The sequence below is a fragment of the Megalopta genalis genome, chromosome 11, assembly GCF_051020955.1.
Source record: "Megalopta genalis isolate 19385.01 chromosome 11, iyMegGena1_principal, whole genome shotgun sequence".
NCBI classification, from domain to species: domain Eukaryota; kingdom Metazoa; phylum Arthropoda; class Insecta; order Hymenoptera; family Halictidae; genus Megalopta; species Megalopta genalis.
This window is the reverse complement of record NC_135023.1, coordinates 15,084,985-15,099,679: the sequence shown is the minus strand read 5'-3', so window position 1 is coordinate 15,099,679 and position 14,695 is coordinate 15,084,985. Positions and strand designations below refer to the sequence as shown.

Below are 14,695 nucleotides of genomic sequence, written 5' to 3'. Positions count from 1 at the left end.
AGCATTTCATGATCATCGTTGATAAGATTTTAGAAAACGTAGAAAATCTTGACTTGCGAGAGACGTTCGCGAAGGGACGAATTTGGTCAGCAAAATCGGGAATCTGGAATAACAACTTTGCTGTTTCAATGCGTCTTTACAAAAAAGTGAAATCGATCTGCAAAGTGGTGTACTTGATTGACAAAAAGATGAGCATGATTTTCAAGAATGTGAACCCATCTTCAAAATGGCGAGCCTGGTCTACATAAAGGTCAGCAAGATCTACAATAGAGAGAGAATTTGGAATGCAAATATTTGACCATTTCAGTAACTAATTGCTTTTTTTCTAGTTTCCTTTCTCAAACATTCCTAATTGTCTATATATTATATAAAATATTATTAATATTATATATATATATATATATATATATATATATATATATATATATATATATATATATTATTAATATTATTATTATATTATATAAAAGAAAAAGTAATTAAAAATCTTCACTTTTAATTACTTTTTCTTTTGATTCTTTATATTCTTTATATTATAATTACAATTATACATTGATTTAGTCTAGGGTGCAGTAGTATCTATTTGCCAATTGTGAAGTGCGAGTAGATCCATTGATGTTCCCTTTCGAGTCTTCATGGTAAAACTAAGTCTTCTGTTTACGTATTTATCAGAAAGAAATCAGGAAAATAAATTCGATGAATTCAAAAAAATAGAGAGACAAATAAGATATCTCGAACTCGAAAACATGTGACACGCAGCATTCTTTCTTGCAATCACAAATATTGAGTCATTGCACTGCGGTTTCTTTCACCTACGTCCATTAGCACTGCAATCTCTTTGAAAAGTGTGCAAGTTGCTATAATTATACTGCATGTGTTTGCTTTTCTTCGTAATTTGTTTAAATACCACACTTTTAGAAAATATATAATTTAATAAAGAATATCAAAGTATATATCCTTCTTAATCAGTTAGAGCTGCTTCTACTCGCCATGAAGAAATGACAACATTTTATGTTATGACGAGTATGCTCGTCAAAAATAGCTAACTCGTTAATAATTAGACTGCGAATGTTCATGCAATTTCCTATTTTTATACGTCATTTTACGGTAATTGGAATTAGAGCAAAATTTCCTTCGTAAATTAACCTTGTTAACTCACCAAGTTGAATTATGATTACGAATTACGATGTAATTGAATTAAGATTTCGAATTACGATGTAATTAAATTAAGATTTCGAATTACGATGTAATTGAATTAAGATTTCGAATTACGATGTAATTGAATTAAGATTTCGAATTACGATGTAATTGAATTAAGATTTCGAATTACGATGTAATTGAATTAAGATTTCGAATTTTAAAAAAATAATAAATGTCTAGATAATAACAAGAAAACACGCAGAAGAGATAACAAAAGAGTATAAGAAAGAGACGAACATAAAAATGTATCTCACTTTTTCAAAGTTCGCAACTGTAATTTAAAAAATTGTACTTCGGTCACATTGTATTTCAATTACAATATATTTCAATTACAATATATTTCAATTACATTGTATTTCAATCACATCGTATTTGCATTGCATCGCGTTTGAATCACGCTCGTGATACAAACGATCAACGATGAGACTAACCGAAAGGAAAATCATGAGTCATGTAATTGAATATCAACATAGCTGAATTGCCCGCGTAATTGAATTAATAACGCAACCCTGGAAAGAAATGAACGACACACGTTCGCGTTCAGCCGATTCTACGCAAAATCTTCTTCGGCAGGAATCCGACTCGTTGTTACGGTGCAAGAGGGGTTAACAGCCAGAAAACTGATTTCTTGCGCTCTTGCAATCAGCATGCACCGGGGTACCTGGTCGGTAGTGTAGATGCAGGTAGCATACCTGTGCAACGGAATACCGAACGCCAGGTGGCGGCGAGTATACATACGGGGCGACCGGTATACAGGTGAGAGACGGCGGGAACGGGTGAACGAGGGAGAAAGGACTGGTGTAACTATCGTTCCAGAGCAGGACAGATCTGGCGAGGGGCACCAGAAGATCGTCCGAGTGCCTTCGCCCGTTTAAACAGTGCACCGCTGGACGCCATACTCAGCACGCGTAGTTCCTTTAGTCCGGTGCGAGCCATGCTCCTCGGCCTCTAAATCCTCGCGTTTTGGTCCCCGAGCAGGCCCCCGCGCGAGCAGTGCCAGGACACCCAGTCCCCGGGTCGCAGGGATGTTCGACGATCGGTAGCCGAGGATCTCCGTAAAGGGACAAGTGCCAGGCAGATATGACGTCCGAGCGGTTTCACAAGTGAGTTTCCCTTCGCGAGCCAGCGCATACCACCGAGAGTTTTCGTGTTCTTGTTTCCCTGGCATCGGTACGCGCGCTCGCACCAGGATGTCTATTATGTCCCCGGGACCCAGGAAGCGGAGAAATGTCGTGGAGCTAGGTTTTTGTCCCCCTCCCCGCCGCGCCGTGTCGCGTAATCTATCAAACTCGAATAACTGAATCGTTTAATTCACAAAATCCTCCGTCGCAAAGTGTTAACAAAGGATCGTCGACTTTAATCCTGCCCAGGATATTTGTTAAATTCGCTGATTTTGTTGTCAAAGTTGTTGTTAAAAATATGTCCCCTTCGAGACATTTCTTCGAACCATTATCACTGGCGGAATGTACACGCTTTCGATTCGATTTTTGCAGATTACCGCGTCGTTTTTGGTCTTTTTTTTTAATATTTTGCCGATTTGCACCGATTTGTTCGGTTAAATGTATACCAAATTGCGCCAGGCTTTGCAAAAAGTTACCAAGAATTACGTCCTCGATTTTTTGGCACGACGCTTCCCGGAACGTTGAACTTTGTATCGACGTCAATCTTAGCCGACCGGGCCTGTCCGAAATCAAGAAAATTGGCAAATTCGTAATTAAGGTGTGCTCGGGCGTTCGGCGTAGCGTCCACGGCAGAGCTGCATAACTGGCGGCCCAGTAACCACGCTATCATGTTTGTTCACGTTGAACTGTTAATAAACGAGCGCGGCTTATTTATTGTTAAAACGCGCAACATAACGTTACGCGCAACGATGTTGCCCACAGCGTGCACCCTGCGCGATGCTCGTCACAATTTTCCCGGCGTTTCCACCGATTTGATAAAATAACGTTTCAATTGGGCAACGAAATTGCGATAGCGAGCACTGTCAACGATACCTTTATTTTGCAAATAACTCGAGTCGCTTGAACTTTTTTTAAACGAGCTCGCATCATTTTTCACGCGCCGATCGACGATTATTTATCGTCGTATAATTTTCGTCGCGAATGCCCGCATACGCGACACACTGTGCCTCGGCCGGAACGAAAAAAGGATTGACATGCCTGGTTAACCATGAGAACGGAGTGCCGCGATCTGAAATCTTGATCCGCGGATTGAATTCGATAGGGTGTCCAACGGGACAAACATGTTTCGCAACAGTCGCGATATTCGAGCGTCGGGTTTTGCTCTGCTTTGGCGAACTTCGGCGGATAAGCTGCCGTAGGGAGCTTATCATTTGTCCAGCATTTTGGCTGGCTTGGAACGTAGCTGAATCTTTGATGCAGCACGTGAATTGCGGTAAAGATGAATTTGGTAAAGATTTGCAGCTCCGGTCGGTGACGGTGTTAATGGTATGCAATGTTGCTAAACGATGGGGCAATGAGAAAAATCTGTGGTCTTGCCTAGAATTCAGAAATCGGCATAATCGCGCGGTATCTTGTTGTCGTATGTATTATACATCAACGGCGCGCGTGCGGAATTTATGCATGAGAACCGCCTTTGCTTTTATTCGATTCACCGCGGAGATTTATCATCCAGCCCGCTTCCACTAGCACCGGGTTTATAAGGGGCACCGCTGAATACCACCTTTGGCGGAGAAACAGTTAATTCGTTTAATTAGTAGGTGGAATGATACACTGTTCGAAGAAGAACGCGGGATAATGCGCAGTTTTCGAATGGAATGATGCACGGAAAGATGAAAGGGAAGATCCGTCGAAAGTTCGATGGTATATTTACGCCGTAACAGAGAATTATAACTCATTTGTTGGTCTGCCTTTTACGTTCGTGCCAATCGGTGTACGACCGAAAGAAATTCTTTCTGATCGTAAACTCACTTTCTCATGGGATTATTAATTTTCACTCTGAATAAATCCCGACTGTCAAGAAGCAGTCGCTGCAGTGAAAACGACCTGTATTACCTGTGTTTATGTAACATTGCGTGAACACTTCATAACTGATAAATATTCTTACGCGTAGACGTGCGGGAATTTTTATTCGCGTACCCGGAGTTACGATCAAGTTTACTTCGTCTAACAAAATAATACTGTATTTATTGCAACGCACTATATTTATGCAAAATTTAATATGCAGATTAAATATCATTTTTATATTATATTATATTATAATAATAATATTAATATTAAATATTATTAATAAAATAATATTATAATAAATATTATAATAAATATATTAATATTAAATATTATAATATTAATATTAATATTAAATATTATTATTATTATAATATTATTATTAAATATTATTATTATACTACTGGAATAAATAGCTCGAAAGAGTGTTTGAATATTTATTGCTACGATATTTCAGACTACAATTCGAAGAAAAATTTCAAACGAGGTAAAACGCGAGAAATTTATGGAATCTTCAGAAATATCGCACATATTTAATGCAAGAAACAATAAATATGCTATATCGATAAAAAAAAAGTAATTCTATAAACATTGGATGCAAAATTCTGCATCGTTAGTCGGTTACATTCTACTTACACTTTCATTGGACACCATTTAGCACCTGCAACGCAAAAATGTCAAGAGCTGTTCTCGTTAAACGATTTGCAACAAGGAGAAAATTATCATGCGAGCAGCTCGTTAAAACTTTACACGTACTTTCCCCGGCTAGTTTGTGCTCTCTTTTCTCATTTTCACTCACTCCGGTTACCCCTTTGTTCGACTCGCTGATAGAGAAGTGCATACGCGTAAAACGATTATTATCTAACGATAAGTGATGCAGCTGTTACGAATACGTTAAACAATTTTCGCACGACCGTTTATACGATTACATAAAGCCTTCTACTTTGTGAGCCACTATTACATATTTCTAAACCACTAATGTCGACGACTAGAAAATAAACGTCTTGACCTTATACTACTATATGAAACTTATCGTTAGTAAAAATTCTCTCAATTAATATTGTTCATTATCTCAGCCTGAAAAAATTAGAATATATATCTATCTAATATCTATTAAATATTGTAAAAGATAAAATACAGAAATTGTATAATTTCAGACGTCATTTACCAAAATATAGCTGGCTATGTGAATAATAATTTTATCTCGATCCGGAATTTTGTATGAAAATTGTTCGTGTTTTTGTAGATTCTTAGCATCTACTATTGCGCTTTATGTTCGCAATCCTAAATTCAAATACAACCATACGTATATAAAAATAATAACGAAATTAGTCTGTAGCTTTGTTATATATTTACTCGCTTGTTGAGCAATAAATGTACAACGCGCTTGATAAAATCTGATGCTTTGTTTGATGAATCCTACTGTATAATCATCGATAATGTCGAAATAATCGTTTTCCCTGCAGAGCTGCACGCGACGGCGCCTTGGACATCTTAAAAGAAGCTACGAAAAAGGATTGTAACGCACGAGATGACGGAGGAATGACCCCCACATTATGGGCAGCCTTTGAAGGTCATATAGATGTGCTGAGACTGCTCGTCGCCAAAGGGTATGCTCGCGAAGCTATTTAATTATAAATACGTTCGAGAAATATCTCCGCATTGCACCTCCGTGCAACGTGTACCATATCACTCGAGCATCTCGAAATTTTTCCTACATGTTAACACGTTGAGACGTTTAAACGTGAGTGGCAGATATTCTTCGTTCGTCTTTAAAAATCAATCGACGCGGCATAATTTGTGGGATCTAAAAGAATTAATGGAATAATCGCCGCGGAATGCTTTAACTCTGCAAATTTTGACATTTAATTGCAAACATTTCTGGATAATTTGCCACGTCGAGCCTGGCCCTTCCTATCAAGCAGCGTGATTTCTACCTCCCTATGACTCATGCCATAAAATTTTAACGAGTGTAAAGCCCTACAATTCAAACATAGATCGCGTGCAACGAGAAGCATCGTACAACAAGAACAGTATGCATTATTTCAATATCCGTGCTGACAATAACCCAGCACATTTGTATATCCACGCCAAGTTTTTCTTCACTTACACGAACATCCAATTATGAACATCCAATTGCGAACAATAAATTATTTCCGAACAGAACAATGAAACAGTGAAAATCGATGAATGAGATTATATTTTATTTTAATAAACAGATTCCTTTTTATGCAACCATGAATATTTTATTATGTAACTATGAACTTTTCGAAAAGAAAGATAGTGCAGCACTAATTATCCAGGAATTTGAAAGCCTTCAATACATCCATACATATTTGTTCATTAACACCTCTTTAGAATATTACGATTGTAAAACTGAATTAAAACAAAAATTTCTACGGTGAGCGCCATTTGAACGAAGTGTACCGTTTAAAATTGCTTTTTGTTTCCCAAACCTTGTTATTCTTGTGCAAAATTACTTTCACTTTAACAGGGAGACGTACTTTTCTAAATCAGGATGATCATGTTCGAATAGTTAGAATGTTATTTCTATAAATAACACTCCACACAACTTCGCATACTCAACGTAATGCACAAAACCGTGTTGCTCTTTCATAAATTTCTTTTCAAACTCGAGTAATCAGATCAGAAATTTATTACGCCATATTTTCCATTTTCTTTTTTTTGCTTTATTTATATCACCAGCATAAAATAAACAGATCTTTGTGCGAAACAAAGAGTTTCCGTATCAACCGCGACAAACGAGAAATAAGTAGAGAGTGTCGTTTCTCGCCTTAATAATTTTAGTAAATTAATAATGATACACCAGGTTAATAACGCATGATAAATCTTTCCATTAATTTACGGAACTACGCAAACTACACGACAGCCAATTTTAAGGCATTCATTTAAAAACCGCAATTTTTTCCGGAAAGCTTGAATCGTTTCCTCTGTGCCCACGCTTAACCTTGAAAACCACCATACAAATTAAGTGCGAGGTCGTCATGACTACTGAACACGACGGTTTGAACAATGCCGCGTACGGATGACATCCATGGAACGCCGAAAGAGTTGCATCCGACGGCGGAACGACGATTATTTTTAAACGTGAAGGATTGTTCATAATCCATTGCACTCCGGCCATTATTTTGTCCCCCCCTGGCCCCCTCAATAATGCGTTTAGCTCGGTACATATGTACGGGCGAGCGTCGTGTTCGACGATAACAGATGCGCGAAACCGGAAACGAAGGTTATAATCTGGCATCTATCGACCCCACCAGCGGAAATTGCGGCCAAGTGAGCACCGATGAGAAACAATCGAATACGGACGCAACAAAACATCGGCAGGGGGACGGAACGGAAGGGCCCAGGGGAACAAGGAATTGCCGTTCAAACAGTCGCATTTAATTCATTCTGGAGTATCGACACTCTGCGACAGTGCTCTGCGCATGGAAAATAGTTAATGATGTGTCGGTCGAGCGAGAAAATAAAAAGAATAGACGACATTGACATTATTCACGTGCGTTCGACGAATTTTCGATGGTTGAAAGGGGAACAAGGTTTTTCGACATTTTCTGTGCAGTAATTCATTTGTTTGTCAGCATCAAACAGATACAATAAACAATATTTGCGTTTATTTAATGCAACACAAAATCGCGAAATCTACCAGGAATATGTTAATTAAAGCGTAGACCTTCGTTAGCAGAAATATTTTCATTATTATACTGTGAAGAGTCACTTTAGTCATTTTAGTTCTCGTAAAATTAAATGTAAAAATTAGTACATCTTTATGTTTTATATAATATTAATTATAATAATATTAATATTATTAAATATAATATTAATTATAATAATATTAATATTATTAAATATAATATTAATATTATTAAATATAATATTAATATTAGTACATCTTTTATTATGTACGGATTCTCATTTTACATTTAATTTTACGAGAACTAAAATGATTTTACTAATTACAGGATGACTTGTGGTAAAAATAAAATCGAAATTCTTGCATTTTCGAAAGTGTATCACGCATGCATGAAAGTCGACAGTATAATGATTAGTATAACAAAGGTTAATTACATTTTCTTTTCAAGTCTAAAGCTCATTATTTTCAAAAACTTTCTAATTTGAACTGACGAATCAATGGCCATACATCAAAAATTCTTCGTTTTTGCTGTCCGATATTTAAAATAGCAGACGTACAAATTAGCCAACTGTATGCATCTGTTGTGTACAGTAATCAAAATTCAAAATTATATTTTTAATTAATATAATATTTATCTAAAAAAATATTTTTAATTAAAACTTTTTCTCGTGAAATACCATTTGTTTTAAACCACTATTAAACAAGCAGTATGTGAAATATGCTTTTTGTATTATTCTATTCATATCCCACTGAGGTTCTCTGTAAATAAAGATGAACCAAGTGTCCGAGTTTGCCAGTTCAACATTGTTGTTGGCTGTTGTGCGATTCTCAGAAAAGTATGCCATAGATATATGAAATTCATAACTTGTTCGCCGAGTTATTTATCGAGTTCGATAAAAAATAAATTAAGTAGAGTACATGCCTGGAGTAACAGCATACACGATCACTGATGGTCTGTAAAGAACGATATAAAAGCTGAAAGACCGCACGTGCCCTATTGTGCACAAGATCAGATGTCGTTCGGTTGGCTTCAGTGTGGTCAACATGCAATGGAAACTCGATACAAGACCCCTATCCTTCCGGAACTTTGTTCCGCTCGTATGACAGGATACGGTCATCCCCTCCGTTACCAACGAACGCCAATTTTTGACGATAATGTCTAAATTTGCCAAACTTTTTATTTAGCAGAATATAATATAATTATTATAATATAATATAATATAATATAATATAATATAATATAATATAATATAATATAATTAATTAATTTAGCAGAATAGAATAGAATATATAATTTTACAATATTATATATTGTAAAATCGGGAAAACTGTTGAGAAAAATGTAAATTCTTCTAACATCTTCATCGTTTGCCATTTCAGCTAGCCATTTTTTATTGTAAATGCATAAAATCCGCAGTCTAACGATTATGTTCAAATTTACGATCTTTAATCCCTCAATTACTAACAACGTCAGCTATTAATTAAGTATTCGTCGGACCACGACCAAGAACATAAGCTATTAATTAATGCAATAAACTCAATTTGTTTGCCGACGATCGCACGTTATTTGAGCTAGTAAATAATAATTTATCGCTGAAATGTTAAACGGCCACGCGATACAGGAAACTAGAAAGGGCGCGCTTCATTAATTTTTTTAACGATTCTCTTCGTAGGGGTGACCCCGACAAAACTGACTACTTCGGTAACACAGCCCTTCACCTAGCAGCAGCGAGGGGCCACGAGTATTGCGTGAAGTTCCTCGCGAAATTCGGTTGTAACATTTGGTCCCTAGACATCGATAGACATTCTGCCAGAGACTTAGCTGCCATAAACGGGAGGGAGATGATCCTTCAATTTCTAGATTTGGCGCAGGCTGATCAAGAACTGAACAATCGCAAGAAAAGTCGAATACTTCGGGAGAAGGCTGAGAAAGATGCTGAGAAAAGGTATTTTCTGTGAATGGGAAATGGATATGATGTGAGGGACGGAAATGTGAGAGAACATCGACCGATTATATTGAATAATTATGCAATAATTATATTGCCTGGATACTGCTGTGAATTTTACTTAAAAAACAATACAATAGAATTTTTAATATTAATATTCCAGAGAAACTGTGTGTAAAATATCTCAAGAATCTGTGCGAATAACATTTCAATGATGTCACTTTCTTACTTCTGTCATGTTAATTGATTGAATTGTGACTTTTATGTTGATTTAAAATACGTATTTACATTTTCTGCTTAGTTTATGTAGACATCTTTATCGAGGGAACATAACTTTCTTTTACCTAATAGACGTAGCTTTGTTTTACTTCCTTATTTTACGATAATTGCAAAATTGGTGAAATCCTATTTGCTTCGTTCATAATGTGAATGCTATTTACTACTTTAGCATAAGTCACGTAACCACCGAACACGATATCATTTGTGAGTAAAATACATATTAAGTACTATACCCATAAATGACTAAACGTTTTATTTCTCGCTCGAGTAATTGTCACGGTAAACACTTTTACATTTTATTTTCTTAAAAATTGAAATATATGATATACGCACATAGTTAAATTTCCATTATTTTAAAACATCTTAAAACATTTTGTTAGAACATTAACTAAAATCATCAAACTTCGTTTGAACTCCAAATAAATTACTACAAATGAATTTACACCTCATTATAATAAAGTATGAAGTAATGAAAACGCTATTATAATGGAGGACTAATAAAAGTTTTATTAAATGAAGTACGGATCTCGAAATAAATATTTTACGATTGTTTACACTTTCGATTATCACATCATACGCAACAATTCACATTTATACAAACATGTACAAGCTGATCACGGATGTTTATTACAAATTCAGGACAAAAATCATTATCGTTTGTGATTGAGAATTTCGGAATTCGTAACATTTAATTTCACTGATTTTGTAAACAGGTTAAAAGAATACATAAAGAGGCAGAAAATGGCGGAAATTAGAGCCGAAAAGGAGCAAAAGAAATTGTCGAAAGACCGAACGAAATTGGATTTAGCTACAGTGAATGAAACTGGTATTCTACCTTACAAACCCAGTATATTGACCTTCAAAGGTCGCGTGAAGCCTTCACCAACGTTCAGCGACATCGTCGGCACTACCGCCAAGAAACATGGCAGTGCAGTATGTAGAAAAGCTTTAGCAAGAAAGGCTGTCGACGATTTTAAAGTTGTAGAGGTAAGATGCGTAAAATCATACTTTCTTCTATGACCATTAACTTCCTCGGCATAATTCCGAACGTATATCTTGCGCATTGATCGAGGCAATTTTCTTACAGTACTTTCTTATCTCATCGAAATTTGCAGTTATTGAATATTAAATGTAACACAATTTTAAAAGAAGAACACAAATATTGCATTACATAGACGGTACAACAATTTTGAATACAATAAATATTGTCTAATAATATTCATTTTTGTTACTCATGGTAATGCAGACTCATGGTAATCATCTTCTGAGCTTATTATTGTATATCCAATAATTTTTTGTTGTATTTTCTTCTATTTATATATATATATATATATATATAACACTACGAAAATGTGTGAGTGAAAGATAAAACAGTGAAAGCTTAAGAAAAAATTGAGATTATTAACACAAGACAATTTTTTTCATATTTTCTTTCTCTTGGATATCAAGCATAAACAATTTATTTTGCATACAGCACCACAGTCTACTAAAAAAAGTAATACGTTGACTCAATTTTTGTGAGCGACGCAAATTGTGTTATGTTAATCTCGTCGCAGTTTCCCATTTTCAGAAGAACAATTTTATAAATTTAATTTTTTATCTTCCCATCGTATTGATTTTGCAAAAAGTGACTTCAGCTTTTGTAACAACTGTAACAATTTTGTAATCGATTCTGCTACAATAAACGTTTGGATGTATTACGTTTTTAGATCGAGGTGAACGGAAAAAAGTCAATTCGTAGTCTTACCGGCCTCAGAAGGGACTCGGAGGTAATGTACGTAGGAACTTATGAAACGCAAGCCCAGCAAATGGGGAGAAGAGGGAAAATCTCGGATGTCTGGGGTACGTTGAGTAAAGCGCAAAGCACGCCCGACCTTTTAGGCGACCGTACTTTTGACGAAGACATAGACCAGGAAGATGAGGAGGAAATAAATGACATCAGAGATACGGCCTTCTTGCAAGAACCTGCAAGCATCTTCAATCGACCCGGTTTTGGATCAGTCGCATTTAGAAGAGCAGTAAGTTTATGCGCATGTATGACATTATACTTTAAGTACGTGCAACAATTAAAAAATAGTCTTATTTCTAAAGATATAATTTTAAGATATGTAAAACTGTTTCTGTGTCAACTGTTTTGTTTCTGCACTGATAAGAAAAACACGTCAACTTCAACCCTTTCAAATTTAAAAGAGTTCTTCCTTCTGCAATCTAATTTACAAAATGTCGTCAACACTTTGTCTTAAAATTAACATATAATGTATTTTTTCATTAAGTTGAAATGAAATAGTAACAGATAAGAAATTTTGTTTTCAAGTAGCAGTGTGCTAAGAAATAATTAAGTCATTTCTAATTCTACTCTGAAAATTAATCTATAATATAAACAACGGCTTTCTTTATAACAAAGTGAAGTATCCGCTTAATTTTCATTACATTTATTTTCATTACTATTCTTTCTCGTACAATTCACATCGTTTCCGATCGCTTCTTGCTGGAATAACACAGAGAAACATTATATTAAGCCAAAATAAAATGAAGACACATCGAAACAGAATAGCAGAATGATGAAATTCGCGTTGCAATAACCTTCGTCGTTACGATTGCATTCTAATAACTCTATACAATATTCGATTCCGCTGACGCGAACAATGTGTTCTCGAGTTTTCAAAGATGCTTGGTTCAGCGGAACTTGGCGCACGTATCGAAAACGGTTTTACGAAACCGTTCATAAAACAGTTACGTGTAGAATCCATTCATTTATAATTATTCGAACAGCACTTAATATAGTTGTTAAATTAACTGGTCGCTCAAGGCTGCTGAGTGTGCAGTATGTACTTACACACCACTGCGCGTATTAATCCATTTGTAATGCACCAGCAAAATTATTGTCATTGTCAACGTTATCAAAATAAGAAGGTTACGATTAACGTGATTCAGACTTGAAGGTAGAATATCAATTACCTACCTAATCTTCGCGTTGCACCCGTCGCAACGTGCGTATAACTATACGCTAACTGTCCCGTGCCGTCATCACCCATAGCACTAATTACTTCGTAGAAATCATGTTAATCCGATGAAACTGATGCCAGAGCTGTTACTTCCTGCATAAAAAATGACAAAGTCGTTAGACGCAAGGATCGTTTCAATCAAAGAAAATAAACTGTTCTTAGTATAATTGGTGGAATCTCGCGTTACGGCTCGTCTCTTTTGCTAATCTCTCTCTGTCCACGATCCAACATTTAACCGGAAGCATAATATACAGTAGCCATTTTAAATCCTTAGATAACAACTACATTCGAGAACCTACCTGTCACGCAAATGGATTCGCATCAGCAAAACGGTAACTCGTGCCTGAATGGTTCTGTAAACGGATCCATAAATGGCCACAGAGCTAGCTCTAATGGGCATAACGAGGAGATCAGCATAGGAAGTGCAGGCAGCTTGGCTCGCAGGCAAAGCATGTGGGACGACGATTTACTTTCAGGTAGAAAAAGAATGTTCGTAGAACGACATTTTTATTGTACAATAATTAATCGTCTCGTACAACTGTATGTACAATAAACGGCTTTCGTCGTGTTCTTTTACATCGGCTACAAATGATAACGTCGCGATCGATCTTACAGAAGAAGAAGAAGAGGAGGACGAGGAGGAAACTGACGAAGAATGGACACCGTTGCAGAGATTCTTAGTTGCCAATAATCTGTCGTCCACGCATCCGGTTTTAGAATCGGAACAAATCGATCTGGAAGCGTTGATGTTGCTCACCGAGGCCGACATCGCGGCCCTCAAACTACCGCTCGGCCCTAAAAGGAAATTGATGAACGCGATCGCGAACCGGAAGAAGGCATTGAACGCCCCCGAGAACGTCATCAAGGACAGCAGACTGTGAAGCTTTTTTACGTTCTTTCGTAAAGTATTCTTATCTTGCCCAATAAGCTCTCAAGTGCCTAATGAAACAGCATAAAAGTATGTTTTGATATAAAAATACGTATTGTACATAAATATTCAAGAAAGAGCTACACGAGCGTTCGTACTGGCGTTATAGTAACAGTGATAAAGAGGATTGGTTCCGCGTGGCCTAAGATGCATGGCGAGAATTCCTGTGTACAAAGGAATCGATTGGCTTCCGATTGCTATTCGATCAGCGAGTACGTATAACGTAGAGCCACTATTCGGCATATGTTTTCGGAATTATGAAATTGTCCGGAAAGGCTCGAATAATCGTCGCCATAAAGATACGGCAAATGGTGAGGACGTTGTAGTATTAAATAATAACCAGGCTATTGTGTAAAGCCGCGATTAGCCTTATCTCTGGTACTACGTATGGTGCCTTAATCTAGTAGAACGTACTTGCCGTTGAACTTATGAATGTAAATGAAAGTGTAAATGTCAAGGGAAGAGAAATGTACGCCTGCGAAAAACCTTCGAGTAAAGGAGAACAAAAAAGAAAAAAATTGTAATTCAACTTTGGTGTCGTTCGTTCATTGTGTAAACGAAAGAATTTTCATACGAATTGTACAAATCGAATGCAAAGGAAATAAAAATCGTGTAAATACGGTAATCTTGTATAAAAGAGATCATTGTGTTTCTATTTTAATTCTCAATCATCGCGCGTGAACGACGTACGCATGCGAAGTAAGGCAACACAACAT

General features: G+C 36.4%; 1 protein-coding gene across 2 annotated transcripts; it reads left to right on the top strand.

Annotated features, from left to right (window-relative positions):
• The first annotated feature begins 1,823 nt into the window (after positions 1-1,823).
• Positions 1,824-14,620, top strand: Sans (SAM_USH1G_HARP domain-containing protein Sans). 2 transcript variants are annotated; one of them, XM_076525254.1, is made up of 8 exons: positions 1,824-1,956; positions 2,017-2,303; positions 5,633-5,776; positions 9,495-9,767; positions 10,760-11,033; positions 11,756-12,064; positions 13,326-13,527; positions 13,667-14,620. In XM_076525254.1, the coding sequence occupies exons 2-8, from the start codon at positions 2,281-2,283 to the stop codon at positions 13,930-13,932; spliced, it is 1,491 nt and encodes a 496-aa protein (XP_076381369.1). In that variant the 5' UTR covers positions 1,824-1,956; positions 2,017-2,280; the 3' UTR covers positions 13,933-14,620. The 2 variants fall into 2 exon arrangements, with proteins under 2 accessions (XP_076381369.1, XP_033323862.1); XM_033467971.2 differs by lacking the exon at positions 1,824-1,956 and having other exon boundaries at positions 1,985-2,303.
• Positions 14,621-14,695: the final 75 nt, after the last annotated feature.

Coding starts and splice junctions, on each gene's coding strand:
- Sans (XM_076525254.1), top strand. CDS start 2,281: ATGACGTCCGAGCGGTTTCACAA. Junction 5,777..9,494: donor AGACTGCTCGTCGCCAAAGG/GTATGCTCGCGA, acceptor TTCTCTTCGTAG/GGGTGACCCCGACAAAACTG. Junction 9,768..10,759: donor GAGAAAGATGCTGAGAAAAG/GTATTTTCTGTG, acceptor TTTTGTAAACAG/GTTAAAAGAATACATAAAGA.